The 19,059-nt window shown below is 35.1% G+C and overlaps 1 protein-coding gene across 1 annotated transcript in view; it reads right to left on the bottom strand.

The window, feature by feature from the left end:
• FAM227B (family with sequence similarity 227, member B) overlaps nucleotides 1-19,059 on the bottom strand; it is a 201,768-nt gene that overhangs the window by 135,107 nt on the left and 47,602 nt on the right. The window contains exons 9-10 of the mRNA XM_014537823.1: nucleotides 18,346-18,472; nucleotides 11,947-12,084 (exon numbers count right to left, since the gene is read on the bottom strand). Coding sequence (XP_014393309.1) covers nucleotides 11,947-12,084; nucleotides 18,346-18,472 — 265 coding nt within the window. The remainder of the gene's footprint in view (nucleotides 1-11,946; nucleotides 12,085-18,345; nucleotides 18,473-19,059) is intronic.

Here is a 19,059-nt window from a genome sequence, read left to right as displayed (position 1 = left end):
GCTCAGATGCCAGGGGCCAAGCCCAGTCACAGCAATTTCCTATAGGGTAGTGGTCCCCAAACTTTTCAACCTCAAGGACTGAATAGTCTTAAGAACAGTTGAAGACACTAAAGAACATTTGTTCATTTGGTTTTTGTATCTATTAGTATTTCTTAAGCATTTATTTATTCATTCATTAAAAAGAACAGTAATAAATCCATTTCATGTTTACATAAATAGCATCTTTTTTAAAGAAGAACTACTTTCAAGAAGAAATTTTCAGAGGAATAACTTAGTTTCCCATTGAAAAGATTCTAACATCTGAGAGTAGAAACAGCCGCATTGCAATATCTACTTCTATTGTGATATGATTTTTACAGTATTTTTATATTTTGAAGTATATAACAAAAATCCAGTATAATACAGATAAATAGTTGGAAAAAGGAATATTTTAATAACTTTTTCATATAATTATGAATATTCTTTTTTTAAAATATGTTTTATTGATTTTTTACAGAGAGGAAGGGAGAGGGATAAAGAGTTAGAAACATCAATGAGAGAGAAACATCTTCAATCAGCTGCCTTCTACACACTCCCTGCCAGGGATGTGCCCGCAACCCAGGTACATGCCCTTGACCGGAAGCGAACCTGGGACCCTTCAGTCTGCAGGCTGACGCTCTATCCACTGAGCCAAACCGGTTAGGGCAATTATGAATATTCTTTATGCTACCCAAGAACTTGATAAGTTGTAGTTTCTTAAAGGTGAGTAGCATTGTGGAATTTAAAACCACATCAGTGTGCTTTGTGTACTCTATTACATTAAAATTCATTGAGCTGTCACACTTTTTAAAATCTATGTATAATTATTTTTAATATAATGCATTGGTCATTTGGAAAATATTGGTCTAAGGAGTTATGCAGATCTAAATTTTGACACACTTTATACAATATCAAAAATTCATATTTGTTAATATCACCACTGACTTATCAGGGAAGTCTTTAAGTATTGAAAATCTGTCAAGGTCATAGTGATGGACGCAAATTCTCCAAAATTTCTGTTTGACAGCTCAGATGTTATTACTGGCCATAGCAAAAGCACGTCATTCGTAAAGATCACTGCATTCTTCTTTAACTGAGTGTCTGCAGACACTCAGTCCTCCAAAATGTGTGCTCCCCCTCCCATGGTGTAGAGTTGTCACTATGTAGCAGCTTCAGAGCCACAGGTTTTATTTGCCAGCCCTCCTTACATCTAGGTATAGCTAAGGCTTAGTCTCACTAATGGTATGCGATTTTAAGAGATGTGGGTAACTTCTGAGCCAAGACTTTTAAGAGTTTGCCCTAACTGGTTTGGCTCAGTGGATAGAGCGTCGGCCTGCGGACTGAGAGGTCCCAGGTTCGATTCCGGTCAAGGGCATGTACCTTGGTTGCGGGTACATCCCCAGGGGGGAGGTGTGCAGGAGGCAGCTGATTGATGTTTCTCTCTCATGAATGTTTCTGGCTCTCTATTCTTCTCCCTTCCTCTCTGTAAAAAATCAATAAAATATATTTTTTAAAAAAGAGTATATATACCCATCCCTCTTTTATTCTCCTGATGCAGATTGCTTTTAATAACTATGGGGTTCTGTAGGATGCTGACCCCAGAAGGTAATAGCCTGGATCTCTGAATCACTATGTGGAGGAGAGGCAATCACTGACTACTAATATAAAAGTCTGAAGGTAGCTTTAAGAGTAGGCTAGGGCTCTAGAGAAACATAAGAGGCCCAAAGCTCAAATAAACACATAGGTTTGAATGAACTTCTACCTTAAACAGAGTTCCCAGTAGTCACAAATAATTTAAGCAGAAGTTTACAGCAAAAACCTCAGTAAGTAATCCTTGCCTTTTTGAAATGGTATAACTGCCCTTTTAGTTTCCCTACCAAAAAAGATGGTGTGTAGCAGACCTGTGCTTCCCCAATGAGGCTTAGTTTCTTTAAGAGGTTTAGGAATTCCAACCCTTTGCTGTCACTGTACCTCTGGACCACTTTAGACTCAGACTGTAGGTTTTTTCAATTCTCTAAACATTGCTCACCAGAGGACTCCATATATAAAATTGGGAAACCAGTGAGTTCCCCCACCCTCCACCCCAGTCTTCTCCCTTTTTGGCACTTCCACTAACATCCTTCCTCCTTCAGTCTCACCTATTAAAATTTGATCCCAGGAAAGGATATGAAAACTCACATTAGTCATGAGTGAAGGACTGAGGCTATGGTAATTCTCATAAGTTGCAACTCATCCTATGTTGAAAAATTTAAGCCTTTATATACTTACAAGCCTATAAAATTAAATGACTGAGAGGCAAGCAGTATGAGAAGTGGTTCAGAGTTCAGACCCTAAGGACAGAATTTGCTGGCTTTGAATTCATATCCAACACTTACCAGCTATGTGAACTTAGACAAGTTACTAAATTATATTATGCTTCAGTTGTTTCATTTTATAAATGACAATAAACTGACCTGCCACATAGGAATATTACTAATGAGGTTTTATTAAGTTAACACATTTTATCAAGAGCATGCTTTAAACTGAAGATTTCTCCAAGTTAAACCTAAATTATTAAAATTTAATTATGAGCAGCATATGAAAAGAAATACTCATTAAACCTCTAACCTTCCCTCCAGACTTAGGTGACCTCATAAAAAAAAATAGAAAAATCTAGTCATGTTTTTGAATCAAATAGAAAATATTTTTAAAATATTTGTGTAAATAAAATAAGATACATTTTATAAAAATTTTCCATTAATATAAAAATCAAATGTATTAGAAGCAAATATAATTCCTGTTTTTTCAAATAAAAATGATCTTTATAAGTACAGTATTAAATTTATTTCAAGCATATTAGTGCACCACCTAGAAAAATTCTTCATTTTAGATTACATATGATTATTTTAAATGATTGAATATTGATTATAGGTGAATATTAAAATGTAAAACAGTTTCATATGTTATTTATGTAAAAAACTTAAAAACAATATTATATGGTATAGAAAAAAAGAATGCCTACAAACTTCAATATAGTCATTACCTCTGGGAATGGGGGAACTAACTTAGGGATGGTACAAAAGAGCTGTAAATAAAAGGCATGACAAGGAAGTGTGGCAAAATGCAAACAGTTATTACATGTGAGAAATATTCTCTATACCAGCGGTTCTCAACCTGTGGGTCGTGACCCCTTTGGCGGTCGAACGACCCTTTCACAGGGGGCGCCTAAGACCATCCTGCATATCAGATATTTCCATTACAATTCATAACAGTAGCAACATTCCAGTTATGAAGTAGCATGGAAAATAATTTTATGGTTGGTCACAACATGAGGAACTGTATTTAAAGGGCCAGAAGGTTGAGAACCACTGCTCTATACTATCCTGCAGGTTTGAATAAAATATAACATAGTCAAATCTCAGTTCTCAAATGTCTCTCATCTTGAACAATTTGGTTCTTGACCAAGTTGTTCACAGAAAAAAATGTCTTGGTTGTTGAACAAGCTTTGGTTCTGGATTTGACAACCCTTTCATGCTGATCCATCAGCAAGACAAAAAGTGTCTCTCTCAGGCCACAAACAAAGGAGAGAATGTCAGTCAGTTTACTGCTAACCCCTGAGTTGTTAACATCTCAGGAAATTATGCTGTGAATATTTTCGTGGGTTTTTTTTTTTTGCTGACAAAATGGACAGTTAACACACTTTTAAACATAAAGAGGCCATCATGAGTGCTAATGCTGGTAAGGATGTGAAAGAAACAATGATCACAGGCAGTTGAAGAGGTAGAGAAACTATTTTTGATTTGGATAAATGAAAAGCAGTTAGCATTTCTGAAGCAGTGATATGTGCAAAAGGGAAGGTGCTGCGTACTGACTTCCTAAAAGACACCCCTGGAACATTGCTGTAAGTAATTTGTTTAAGGCTTATAGGCTGTGGTCCGATAAATTTAAGAAAAGAAGTGTTTGTTTATAGATTAAACAGTACATTAGACATGCACTGTATATAAATAGAAAGGTTAAAACAGGAAATCATTGGGGTTTGGAATGCATTAATTCAATTTAAATTATTTCTAAAGGGGAAAAAATGACTTGGTTTTCAAACAAATCACTTCTTGAATAGTCTTCTGGAACAAATTAGGTCAAGAACCAATGTTCCACTGTAATAAAAACAAACCTAAAAGGAGACCCCTGTGTAAGGTAGCAAGATAAACATAGCCACTTTACTCTCCTAGCTCTGAGTTAAAAAACTATAAAATATAAATAGAAAAATATGTATCAGCACCAGAAGATAAACATAAAAATTGATATATATCTGAAACCTATGAAATGGGACCAAATTTTCAAGGTTTTTAATAATAAATATACTTTACCATATGATGGGAAAGTACATAAGAGGAGGTCTTGAGAGATCTCCATCCCACTGGCAGAAACTTACTTGAAAAGCAAAAGCTGCATTGAAATGTTGGGAATCTAATGAGAATCCCTTCACTCATGGTCACTTTTGCCTCTAAAGTCCAGGAGCACCTGGTAGAATGGTAAGCCGCTGACAGGGCTAAAACGTGATGTAGAAAACTGTGGTCTTTCCTAGGGACTTGATGTTTTGCATCTAGCCATCTCAGTTTTCACTCCTTAATAGAAAACTATTCTTGGTTTATGTAACATTTAGTGAACGAATAGCTTGTAATGGCTTTTTTATTTATTTATTTAATTGATTTCTAAATATATTCAGTTTTTATGCTGCAACAGAAGACATTTAGTCTATCATAGTATACCATGTGAAAACAGAATAAGAAGCCTTTTTCTAAAGATTTTTTTTCCTCAACATCTGAGATACCTTCCACTGGTAGAAAAAAAAGACTTGTTTCTTAAATATCTAAAACAGTGCTACTTTTCTCTATCTTCAGTCTGGTCATGTAAGTTTCTGTCTCACTTGAAATATTTAGCTAAGACATTTACTAGGCCCGTGCTGATGAAGGGAAATCTACTAATGTAAGCTGCCTTACAGAACCTGTTTCCTGAACACTCCCATTTTCCAGAGGCCATAAACCATGAACTATACACAACTCTCGGAGGGGTTGTCAGCGCTGGCGCCAGCCAGGCCAGACCCTTGGGTGTAATCTCACTTCCCCCATCCCAACCCACAGAGGGACCGCAAAGCCCATGAAAAAGTCTAGAAGCCTGATATAAAAGGAAGGCTTCCTCCATATTCATCACTCAGGCTTTGGAAAACTGTCTCCCCTGAGTCACTGTACTAGTACATCTGCAAATAAAGGGTTTTTCCTGAATCTCTGAGTACTCGTTGTGTATTTTCCAGTTGCCTGGTAAATTCTGCAACAATGAAGCTTAGGGATATCCAGGAATTCTAACTAAATTTTGGCACTGGCAAAAACTTAGAGAAATTGTTCTTAATATTGAGATATATTTTGGTGACATTTTTCAATTTTAAAGTCCAATTAAAAATTCTAGATCCAGGCATCTTTTCTGGTCTTGGCTCCATTTGTATACTTGCTTTCCTATTACCCTAAATCATCATATATGGTGCCATGAATATAGCGCCTGCACTTAAAGACAGCCTAATGCTCTGAGGAAAGTTCCTTGGTTATCTTTCTGCTCTATCCATCCCAAAAACCAGAAAAGAACAAAATTAGTAATGTGTTAATTTTGCAATTTTAAGAAATGGGAACAAGTAGGTTATTCCACAATATGTATAATTATTGTGGGATGGATTTAAGTATTACAAAATAGTGCTTGATTCGGCGCACATACACTAAAATTAGAATAATACAGAGATTAGCATGGTCCCTGTGCAAGGATAACACGCAAATTTGTGAAGCATTCCATGCTTAAAAAAAAAAAAGGAATTACAAAATAACCCAAAGTAGAATTTCTGTAACATCTGGTCTTTTAAAATGAGTATGTGCAAGCTATCACCATTAAATCTATGTATCAGAGATTAATTTGAAATATCAGAGAGACCGTGTTATTCTTGACCATGATAGGACTCCTGCTGTGGTTTGCAATAAATACATAACCTCTGCCTGAGTTTTAGGTTGTAAAATACAATGCTAATATTTAACCTACCTCAAAACTTGAGGATCTGTGAAATACTGAACAAGTGTCCAAAATAAAATGTTACTGATTGTCTTTTTATTAAAAAAAAATTCCTGGAAACATCTAAACAACAACAACAAAAAAAGCAAAAGTAAAAAATAAAATTCCAAAAATTAACTGTAAAGGAAATTAAAAATAGGTTGGTTTTAGACTTTTTTTTTTACCAGACTAAATAATAGAAGATAATGAAGTAACATCTCTGGTTTTGTGGGAAAATGTGATTTGAGAAATTAATATTTAAATTGGAAAATGAGCTCAATATTTAAATAAAATATTTAATGTACATCAGCCTGACTTTCCAATAGGTAAAAGTTATAAAATTTTGAAAATATTAAAGAAAATAATTTGAATATACAAGAAAATGCCAAAAGCCACCATAAACTGGAAAGGAGTCGAACCTTTGAAGAGGAAAGGAACCTGTGATAAATACAATTTGTGTTCATGCAGCTACAGCATTTTGACTGACAGTACTCCTTAGTCTATGTGGCATATAAGTAGATGGAATGCAAACAGAAGGTAGAAGTATTCCTGGTTTAAGGAGTCAAGTAGAAATATTATTCACTTAAGACTGCCAGAGGACTGAAAAATGAGGAACTTTTAGAAATCACGGAAAGAAAATGGTTGCAGAAGGGAAGTAACAAATTTGCATATTATAAGCTCTATTCAAACTTCTGGCTATTGCCTGAATTACTCATGCATTGGGTAGAGGGAGAGCAATAGGGTGGACAGGTGAAAAGGAATAGCTGAATAACTAAAGTGCTGAGATTTCAGTGGCTTACCGCCACAGAAGACACAGTCTCTGGACTTTGAGTCCAGCTGAAGAAATTGCCTGCTTGAACAAAAATTACTATTGTTCAGTGGAATGTAACAGAACCCAGAGTCTCCTCAAAGTATCATTCAAAATTCTCAGAATACATAAGAAATTATTAGACATGAAAAGGAACAAGAAATTGTGACTTATAGTCAAGAAAAAATAGGCAATAAAATCCATCTCAATGTTATCCAAATATTGGAATTATCAGAAAATAATTTTAAAGCAGCTATTTTAAATATGTTTGAGGACTTAAAGGAAAATATGGTCTGAAGAGAACCTCAGAATAAAAATGATAACTATAAAAAAAGACCAAATGAAAATTCTTAACTGAAAAGTATAATATATGAAATAAGACATTCATTTATTGGGTTTAAGAGTAGAATGTAAACCATGGGTGGAAAAAAATGAGTGAACTTAAAATGAAATAAGTAGAAATTGTGTTTTCTAAAGAACACAGAGGAAAAAAAGGTTGAAAAAACAAACAAAATCCCAGTGAGCTGTGTACAGTATTAAGCAATACAATACATGTAAATTGGAGTCCCAGAGAGAACTAGAACAGAATTTGAAAAAATAATGGCAAAAAAATTCCCAAATTTGGTGAAAAACATTAAACTACAAGTTTAAGAAACCCCAAGGAGGATGAACACAAAAAAAGTGCATCAGCACATCGTGGACAACTTGCTAAATACCAAGAATAAAGAGAAAAATCTTAACAGTAGTTAGAGGAAAGAAAGCACATTACATCTACTAGGAATCAACAAACTACAGCCTGCAGGTCCAATCCAGTTCATGACCTATTTTCCATGTAGCTTCCAACCTAAGAGTGTTTTTTTATAAATACATTCTTAAAGAGTTTTTTTAAAAAAAAATATTAGGTGACAGAGACCAAGTGTATCCAACATAATCTAAAATATTTACTATTTTGTCCTTTATAGAAAATTCTTCTGATCTAGACAGTGGAAATGACAAGAATAGTGTCTGACTTCTCACTTAAAATAATACAAAATAGAACACAACAGAACAATATCTTGCTGAAAGGCAACAGAAAAATGCTCATAATTTTATATCCAGCAAAAATATCCTTCAAAAGTAAGGCAAAATGAACATTATTTTTAGATACATAAACTTGAGAAAATTCATTGCTAGCAGAACTAAACTATGAAAACTGTCAAAAGGCCATTTTTCAGGCTGAAGGGAAATGATAACAGATGGTAATTCAAATTTATATCAAGGAATGAAGAACCAGAAATGATAAATATGTGAATAAATATAGAAGGCTATTTTTAAACCTTCTCTTGATATTTTAAAAATACATATAATCACTTCTACTTCTAACTATGATGAAGTAACAAGCACCGATTTACTTTCTTAAATAACTGAAAATTTAGAGAAAATAAACGAAACAATGGTTTTCATGTGTTGGACAACAGGCAACATAGGAAAGTAATCCCAAAGAAAAGAGAAACAAATGAGGGAGCCCTTCAATTGTCCCATGTTTTTGTTCCATTTTTCACTCTACTCCACATATAGTTCCTATATTTTTAGTGAAGTAGGACAATATTAACTTTAAGTAGTATTTTGATAATTTAAGGATGCATTTTGTAATCATTAAGGCAACCTCAAAACTTACAAAGAGATACAGGCAAATAAGAAATAGAGGAAATATAGTGTAATACTAAAAATATTTAATTAACTGAAAGAAGATAGTAAAGGGGAAATGGAAGAACAGAAATCAGGAGAGGTAAAAATGAAAAAAAAGGAACATGGTAAAAATAAATCTACACTTATGGTGATTGTAAATGAAGTAAGCACTCTAATTAAAAAGAAGAAATTGTCAGACTAAATTAAAAAAAACGCAACTAAAGGCTCTCTACAAGAAATGCACTTTAGACACAAAAACAAAAATAGGTTGTAAGTAAAATGATAGGAAAAGATACACCATACAAACCATAAGCATAAGAAAGCTGAGTTGGCTCTATTATATTAAACTATGATGGCATGGGGGGTCCCTCAGTCCAGCCTGCACCCTCTCCAATCTGGGACCCCTCAGGACATCCCTCTCACAATCCTGGACCGCTGGCTCCTACCTGCTCACCTGCCTGCTGGCCTGGTCATAACTGTTCCCCCTGCTGGCCTCGTTGCCCCTAACTGCCCCCCTGCCAGCCTGCGGGTCTGGTTGCCCCTTACTGCCCCCCTGCCAGCCTGGTTTCCCCCAACTGTCCACCCTGCTGGCCTGGTAGCCCCTCACAGCTGGGATATGCTGATTAGCCAATGGGAAGGGTAGCGTCGTACGCCAATTACCATGTTTCTCTTTTATTAGTGTAGATATATATAGACTAGATAGAACTCAAGACAAGAAGAATTATCGTAGATGTGACAGAAAATTTCAAAATGATTAAAGGTAAGCATTATAACAATGAGTATGTGCCCAATAACTTAAAGATAAAGCAAAAATCAAAAGAATCAAGTGGAGAAGTAAATAATTCCAAATTAGAGTTGGAGATTTTAATATCCTTTGTCACTAATTAATAGAATAAGTAATTAAAATATCAGTAAGGAGATAGAACCAGAGTTAGCAAACTTTTTTTATTAAGGGACAGATAGTCAATATTTTAGTCTTTGCGGACCAAATGTGGTCTGTGTGGTATATTCTTCTTCTTTTTACAACTCTTAAAAAATGTAAAAGTCATTCTTAGCTCACAGGACCTGAAACAGGGTATAGGCCAGATTCAGTTCACAGGATATAATTTGCTAACTCTTGATATAGAACAGGGGTCCTCAAACTTTTTAAACAGGGGGCCAGTTCACTGTCCCTCAGACCATTGGAGGGCCGGACTATAGTTTAAAAAAAAACTATGAACAAATTCCTATGCACACTGCACTTATCTTATTTTGAAGTAAAAAAACAAAACGGGAACAAATACAATATTTGTATTTGCATGTGGCCCGTGGGCCGTAGTTTGAGGACCCCTGATATAGAAGATCTGAATAATACTATCAAATACCTTGATCTAATTAAGATTTATAAAACTACTAGAAAATGTACATTCTTCTCAAGTGCACATTAAATCATCCAGATAGGCCATGCACTGTACCATAAAGCAAGAATCAATCATATAGAGTATAGTTTAAATTAGAATTAAGTAACTATAAGATATCTAGAAAATCCCCAAATATTTGGAAATTAAGCAATACATCTCCAAATAACCCAAGGGTGAAAATAGAATTTATACTGAAAATTAGAATATATTTTAAATTAAATGATAATGAAAATACAACACATCTAAATTATACAATGTTGCTAAAACAGTGTTTAGAGAAATTTATAGCTTTCAATGCTATATGAAAAAATAAGAGAAAGAATGATAAAATAAATAGGGTAAAATTTAAGCAGTTGATGGATCAGGGATATACCAGTATAGAAGTTCCTTATTCTATTCTTATCACCTTCTGTAAGTTAAAATTTTAACAGAATAAAGAGTTCCCTCAAACCCCTTAATTTTATGTTCAGCCAAGTTGTTATTCACCTATGAGACTGGGAGTAAACACAGATATGCAAGATTAGGTCAAGATGGTAAAGTACCTCTCCATTCAAAACAACAACTATGTATGAAGTTCTGGAAAAACTTGGCAACAGCAAGCAAGAAACTTCATGTAACTACTAAAAGATAGAAATCAGATAGGATGATATCTATGAGGATAGGAGTGGGGAAAATGACAGCACAAATCCCAAGAGCAATAATTCATTAATTTTAGAAACCGAAATTAACTGAAGAATAGTTTTCGGAATAGGAAGAGTAGGTTGAGTAGGTTAGTCCCTCTGTCCTCTGTCCTGTATCAAGATTAAAAAGTTATTTCCCTTGACATTAGTGGTTTTAACTTTGGCTGCATGTTGAAATCATCCTGGGTAGCTTAAAAAAATCCTGAGGCAGATTCTGATTTAATGAGTCAGAAATGAGGCCTGAGCACCAGGCCTATGCTTTGTATTAGAGATATAGTATAAACAAGAGAGAAATAACCTTGTCTTACAGTGAGTATTAATCAAGATTAACTGAGAAGTTTGGTGCAGGAATTTGGCATGTAGCTCAAGGAACAGAAGAGAATACACAAATATATCCAAGTGAATCGATATTTCATGTAGCCTGTAAGTGAACTATTTAATAAATGAGCAATTAGAAAAAACAAAATACTAGAATACAACTACCTTCCTTTTAACAAAATAAATTCCAGATGGAATAAAATGTTAAATAAAACATGGAAATAAAAAGTACTAGAAAGAGAAGATAGATCAGCGGTTCTCAACCTGTGGGTCGCGACCCCTTTGGGGGTCGAACGACCCTTTCACAGGGGTCGCCTAAGACCATCGGAAAACACGTATATAATTACATATTGTTTTTGTGATTAATCACTATGCTTTAATTATGTTCAATTTGTAACAATGAAAATACACCCTGCATATCAGATATTTACATTACGATTCATAACAGTAGCAAAATTACAGTTATGAAGTAGCAATGAAAATAATTTTATCGTTGGGGGTCACCACAACATGAGGAACTGTATTAAAGGGTCATGGCATTAGGAAGGTTGAGAACACTGAGATAGATATTTTCATAATATTAGGTAAGTCCTGACAAACATGTCACAAAACTGAAATTCTAAGGAAAACATTATTTAAATTTACTGGAAAATTTTTTAAACTTATCTATTAGCAAAATACATTATTAACCAGTTAGCAATATAGCTAAAAAGTAAGAATATTTCTTGTGTACCTGAAAAGTTCCTAAAAATCAATATAAACATATAATATGGGCAAAATGAGGAAAGGACTTAAGCATATGTAACTTTTATAATGAAAAACTAAAATGTAAAGCAATCTTCAAACTACTATAACACCAGTGTACAAATCAAATGCTATTTGAAGATCCTCACCAAAGTATAAATCATTAGAAAATTCTGACAAATAAATAACTTAGCACACTTGATCTTGGCAATTTCATGCTTCAATTTAGGATAAATTTACTTACTATTCATTATGCGTTCCTGACTCCTTATAATCCTCTCGTATAGGGATTTTGCAGGTGCCTTCTTGGTACCATGTATAGTTGTTGTGGTCAGGTCTTTCAGTTTCCAATGGGTCCAAAAACCTTTTTGAGGTTTCAAACCTGTTAATAATAAAACATACAGTCAGCCAAAGAAATTAGGATTTTGAAAAATTTTTTTGATCTGTCAAAGCCTTTTTATGAATATTATACATTTTATTCTCACAACAGTCCTGTGAGGATTGTCAGTCTCAAGTTTTTAATGAGGGAACTTTTATATAGAAATGTCATATTATATTAATCAATGAATTAGAAAACAGCTGAAGCTTGATATGTACTCTTTTGATTCATAGGCATATGCTAAGTTCACATATGAACATAAAAGGCTAACAATTGTAAAAACTTGGAAAGGACCTTAATATCCAACAACAGCACATCCATACAGTGGATTTCAGTATCCAGTAAAGCTACCTTGCATATATTTGTTAACATAGAAAGGCATTCATGTTTTTATGTGAAGAACAATTTTACCTTCTATGTAATGTGACTACAGCCTAAATGTTAACATGATTGCCTCTGAGCATAGGTGATAATTGTTTACAAATTTCCCCTATCTATATCTCCTATTATTTTAAAAACTAGAGGCCTGGTGCATAAAATTCATGCATGGGTGCGGTCCCTAGGCCTGGCCGGCAATCGAAGCATGAGCGTCTGGCGTGGAAGGGCAGGGTTCCAGTTGACCTCTGGGCCCTGGGCAGCACCTGGGCTCCCGAGCCCCTGCACGCCCCCTCTGCCTGAGTCATCGGGCCCTTGCCCAGTTCTCTCAGAGCCTGAGAGCCAGGCAGCAGCCCTGCCCCCTGCTGCTGCCACTGGTCGCCATCTGGGGGCCAGCGCACATCATAGCGAGTGGTTGAACTCCCATTCGAACTCCCGGTCGAGGGGACAATTTGCGTATTAGGCTTTTATTATATAGGATCGTATTTTTTAAAATATTTTATTGATTTTTTTACAGAGAAGAAGGGAGAGGGATAGAGAGTTAGAAACATGATGAGAGAGAAACACCGATCAGCCAGAGAAGAAGGGAGAGGGATAGAGAGTTAGAAACATGACGAGAGAGAAACACCGATCAGCCACCCCCTGCACACACCCCACTAGGGATGTGCCCGCAACTAAGGCACATGCCCTTGACCAGAATCGAACCCGGGAACCTCCAGTCCGCAGGCCGACGCTCTATCCACTGAGCCAAACCAGTTAGGGCATATAGGATAGTATTTAAGAATCAATTAAAGTACCCCAAAAGTAGTAAGATATATTTCATTTACAAAGTTCCACTTTTGTTCCAAAAGATGTGTAGGGTTGAATAATTTGTTTAACCACAATAAACATTTGTAGCCTGAGCAATAAAAATATATATAGATATAAATTTATTTGTGTATTTTATGTGTTTGTTCTGAAGGTTATTGAGATAATATATGTTAAAATGTTCAGTAAGTGGGAACCATGAGCTAACATTATTACTATACATCAACATACTCATAAATGTAATCAATATTTTCTCTGTAGTGAGTGTTCAATGAGGATTATTTGCTATATTCAGCTATCAAATTAGAATTTTCTGAGTGTTTTTAGATTCAGTTATGTAGATAAAAATGCAACAGCTTTCAGTTTGCTTAACTTGAATGCTTCTTGATAGATTGTCTTAAAATATAATGTATTAATATAAAATTTGAGGAATAGTAAGGCCAACACATTGATGATTTACAGTGAAATGATAGTTTATTACTCAGTTTCCAAGAGGAGGGGGTACTCCATGCCATGGGAGGTCACATAGGGAAGGAAGCACAGGGGTTGGTCAGGGGGGAGACTGTGGGTAGGAGCCTTTATTGTGGTTTCTGTGGGAAGAAATGGATGAGGCAGAGAAAAAGGCTTATGAATGGCTAGTTTGAATAATCTCAGTGGCTCTGGGGTATAGGTGCTGTTCCCAGTTGTCTGATACCTGATCCTAGGATGATTAGGGCAAGTAGATAGTGGCCTAGAGTGAGAGCCCAATCAAGGAGGTGTTTGAGGTGTGGGCTCTGGATTGGTTGGTTTGTATTTGAAAAGCATGCTCATGAGTGAGTTATTTAATAGCTCTAGGAGTTGGCTAACATTGGGAGGGGCAGTCCTTCCAGGGCCAGCAAGACCCCAAATATCAAAGCATCAGAATACAGAAAACAAAAGAAATAGTTAGTACAGTCTATTGTTGAATAATCCTTCCATTTCTGTAATAAACCCTACTAGGTTCTGATATATAAGCAAAGACGACATTCAGCAAACACTTTTTTTAAAATAAATATATTTTATTGATTTTTTACAGAGAGGAAGGGAGAGGGAGAGAGAGTTAGAAACATCGATGAGAGAGAAACATTGATCAGCTGCCTCCTGTACATTCCCTATTGGGTATGTGCCCGCAACCAAGGTACATGCCCTTGACCGGAATTGAACCTGGGACCCTTCAGTCCACAGGCTGATGCTCTATCCATTAAGCCAAATTGGTTAGGGCTCAGCAAACACTTTTGAAGGCCTACTATGTGCTAAACTATGTATTTGACACAAGGGACCCAAAATTCAACTCAATTTAGATACTGCCTGACACCAAGGCAGATGTAAAATTATTTGGCACAGTACCTGGTCCATAGCAAGCATTTAATGCAAGTTAGCTTCTCTGTTGCTTCTTTTCCAAATTAACCACTGTTTGAGCTGTGACTGCATCCCAACATTATTTACAAGTAGCAAATTTAAATTTGTAACTAAGCATTTACTCTGTTTTTTTAAAATATATTTTATTGATTTTTTACAGAGAGGAAGGGAGAGGGATAGAGAGTTAGAAACATCAATCAGCTGCCTCCTGCACACCCCCTAATGGGGATGTGCCCGCAACCAAGGTACATGCCCTTGACTGGAATCGAACCTGGGACCCTTCAGTCTGCAGGCCGACACTCTATCCACTGAGCCAAACTGGTTAGGGCGAAACATGGACTCTTTTAAATAACGGCATTAATATAGGACCATCACATCCAAAATAGTGTGTTTTATGTCTTTAACTTTTAAAAAATTGTTAAATTTTAAGGTTTTACAGCTTTATTGACATATAACATTGTGTAAGTTTAAGATTTAATTTGATAAGACACATATATTATAATACTTACATACCGGTAAAATGATTACTGCCATAATTTTAACTAACACCTCCATTATGTCACATAATTACCATTTCTTTTTTATGATGAGAACATTTAATTTACATTCTTAGCAACTTTCAAGTATATAATATAGTATTAGTACCTATAACTACCATGCTGTACACTGTATCTCTAGAACTTACTCATCTTATCACGGAAAGTTTGTAACCTTTGACCAACATCTCCCCATTTCCCCTACACCTCAACAATTGATAATCACCATACCACTTTATTTCTATGAATTTGACTTTTTTTAGATTCCACATATAACTGATATCATACAGTATTTGTTTTTCTCTGTTTATTTCAGTAAGCATAATGTCCTCAAGGTCCATCCACATTGTTACAAATGACAAGATTTCCTTCTTTCTCATGGCTGAAGAATATTCTATTGTTTATGTATACCCATCTTCTTTATCCATTTATTAACTGACAGTAACTTAAGTTGTTCCTGTATGTTGGCTATGGTAAATAATGCCTCAATGAACAGAGGAGTGCAGATATCTCTTTGAGCCCCTATTTGCATTTCTTTGGGATTTATACCCAGAAGTGGAATTGTGGGGCCATACAGTAGTTCTGTTTTTAATTTTTTTTGAGGAACCTCCATACTATTTTCCATAGTGGCTGCAACAATTTATATTTCTATCAACAGTGCACAAGGGTTCCCTTTTCTTCCCATCCACATCAATACTAGTTATTTGTTGCCTTTTTATAATGGCCACTCTAACAGGCATAAGGTGATACCTCACTGTAGTTTTGATTTACATTTCCCTTATGATAAGTGATACTGAATACCTTTTTTCGTATCTGTTGGCCATCTGTATGTCTTCTTTAAAAAAATATCAATTTAGTTCCTCTGTCCATTTTTTAAAACAGATTTTTTTTTTGCTATCGAGTTGTATGAGATCTTTATATATTTGGAAATTAATATTACTTAATAGACATATGATTTAAAAATATAATCTATAAGTTGCTTTTTCATTTTGTTGATGGTTTCCTTTGCTGTGCAGAAGCTTTTAATTTGATGCAGTTCCACTTACTATTTTTTTGTTTTTCTTTCTTGGACTTTTGATGTCATATTAAAAAAAATTTCCAAGACAAATATCAAGTGATTTCCCCCTATGTTTTCTTATATCAGTTTTGCAGTTCACTAGTGATGTTTACATCATTAATCCATTTTGAGTCAAGTCAATTTTTGTGAGTGGTAATAAAATAGGAATCCAATTTCATTCTTCTACACGTGGTTATCCAGTTTTCCCAACACCATTTATTGAAGAGATTATCTTTTTCCCATTGAGTATTCTTGGCTCCATTGTCAACCATTAGTTGAGCGTATTTGTGAGTGTATATTTCTGAGCTCTTGATTTTGTTCCATTGGTCTATGTATCTATTATTATGCCTGTAACATACTGTTTTGATTACTATAATTTTGTAGCATAATTTGAAATCAGAAAGTATGAGGCCTCCAACTTTGTCCCTTCTCAGGTTTGCTTTGGTTATTCAGGGTTTTTTATCATTCCATATAAATTTTAGGATTCTGTATTATATTTTTGAAAAGTGCCATTGGAATTTTGATAGCAATTGCACTGAATTTATAGATGGCTTTGAGTAGCATGGGCATTTTAATATTGATTCTTCCAATCTATGAACACAGGATATATTTCCCTTTGTTTGTACCTTCTTTAATTTCTTCCATTGAAGTGTTGTAGTTTTTAGTGTAAAGTTTATTTATTCTCCTTGTCTAAATTTATTCCTAAGTATTTTATTGCTATTAATGCTATTGTCAATGAAACTGATCTTTACAACTTTTTCAGATATTTCATTGTTAGAGAGATGCAACTAATTTTGTATAGTAATTTTGTATCCTGAAAAATCAGTATACAGAAATTTGTGGTGTTTCTCTCTCCTTAAAATATGATACACTTTCTGATAGCAATGGTTTGGTTACTAAAGATAGACACAAAACAGTTTTTAAAATCAGTCAAAACTTAAACTGGAAGATTTACAAGAAGCACTACTTGAAAACTGTCAACAGCTTCTGGTAGTCCATAATAGCACAATGTCTTAGAAAAAATGTTGGAAAGGTCATTCCTGGAATATGTAACTATATCTTAGTTTTAAATCTAAGTACCTAAATTTCTAGCTAAATATTCTAGAACTAGAGGCCCGGTGCACGAAATTCGTGCAAGGGGAGGGGTCTCCTTAGTCCAGCCTGCACCCTTCTCCAATCCGGGACCCCTCAGGGGATGTCCAACTGCCGGTTTAGGGATCGGGCCTAAACCGGCAGTCGGACATCCCTCTCATAATACTGAACTGCTGGTTCCTAATCCCTCACCTACCTGCCTGCCTGGTCGCCCCTAACTGCCCTTCCCCCCCCCCCCGTGCTGGCCTGATCGCCCCTCACTGCCTCTGCATGCTGGCCTGATCTCCCCTAACTGCCCCCACTGCCGGCCAGCTCACCCCCAACTGCCCCTTCCCTGCTGGCCTAGTCATTCCTAACTGCCCCCCACCCACCAGCCTGGTCACGTCTTACTGCCCCCCCTGCTGGCCTGGTGGTAGGTAGCCATCTTGTAAGTGTGTGACAGTCAATTTGCATATCACCTCTTTATTATATAGGATAGAATTTTACTTCCCTTTAGCCTTTCATTCCTACCACTCCTATCTACAAGCACATCATAATTCAAAAAACAAGTTTCTTTTATCAATGGTTGTATGTTCTATGAGGAACTCAATTAGCTCTAGAATTTACTGAATATTATGTTATAAATATTATTCTCAAAAGCAGCTTAACCATTTGTACTCCATAAGCATCTATAGATGCAAGCAGTGAACCTTTTTAAATTAAATTCAAAATATCGTGGCAGTTAACTGGTTAAAATATGTATCTTCCAAATATAAAATGTATGCGCATGACTATAGCAATTCAATTTTCTGCAATAGTTACACTGCCTATAAAATTATTTGGTTTCTAAACATAATAACTGATTAATTTTAGTATTATAAAATTTTAAAAAGAGATTACTCATTATTATTTTAAAATATAGGTATCCATATAGCATGTTTTGTAAGGCAAAGAACTACCTATCCTTTTGACTGAAACAAACAAAATCCAAAAGTTTTAGGTACTAAGATAATGATCAATACTTAAATGACGTAATCATACCTGACAACCAAAGATAAATGTTATTCCCTAGATCTTCTTTAAATTCATCATTAAAGAGATCACTGGATTCTGGAAATGCTTCCTGGAATGCTACATAGATAGCTTGTGTCAAACAATCAGGATACACCTACCAAAAACATATTAGAATAATTTCATATTTCATATAACATAGCTCAGCTACCAAATAAGTTATTAAGTTGGTGAAATATACATGTCCCTTTTTTGTTATAGCTTGCTTTTGGCCATTTATTATCTCTTTGTAACTTTAATAGAGGAACGTAAAGAAGAGTTAAAAGTAAAGTCAGTCAGTTTGCCTATTTGATAACATTTGGGGAAATTTTTTAACTTGGATAAAGGATGAAATTAACAATTAAGATAAGGTTTGATGAATACATATTTATTTAGTTTTACCTTGCAATTATTATCCTCTTTTATAAATTAAAATGTACAGATAATAATTAAAGAGTATATAAATATAATTGACATATAATATTGTGTACATTTAATGTGTACATGTGTTGATTTAATATATTTATATATTGCAATATAGCCTTAGCTAATACCTCTGTTAAGTCACATAATTATCAGAGAATAAAAAGCATATTTTTAAATAATCAAAGCCTGTTTAGGTGAGTTAGTATATTATAATCATTACTAGAGGCCCGGTGCACAAAAATTTGTGCACGGGGGGGGGGGGGCCCCCCGCCCGGCCCG

The sequence above is a fragment of the Myotis brandtii genome, unplaced genomic scaffold (genome assembly GCF_000412655.1).
Source record: "Myotis brandtii unplaced genomic scaffold, ASM41265v1 scaffold182, whole genome shotgun sequence".
NCBI classification, from domain to species: Eukaryota; Metazoa; Chordata; class Mammalia; order Chiroptera; family Vespertilionidae; genus Myotis; species Myotis brandtii.
This window is presented reverse-complemented; position numbering and strand designations above follow the sequence as displayed.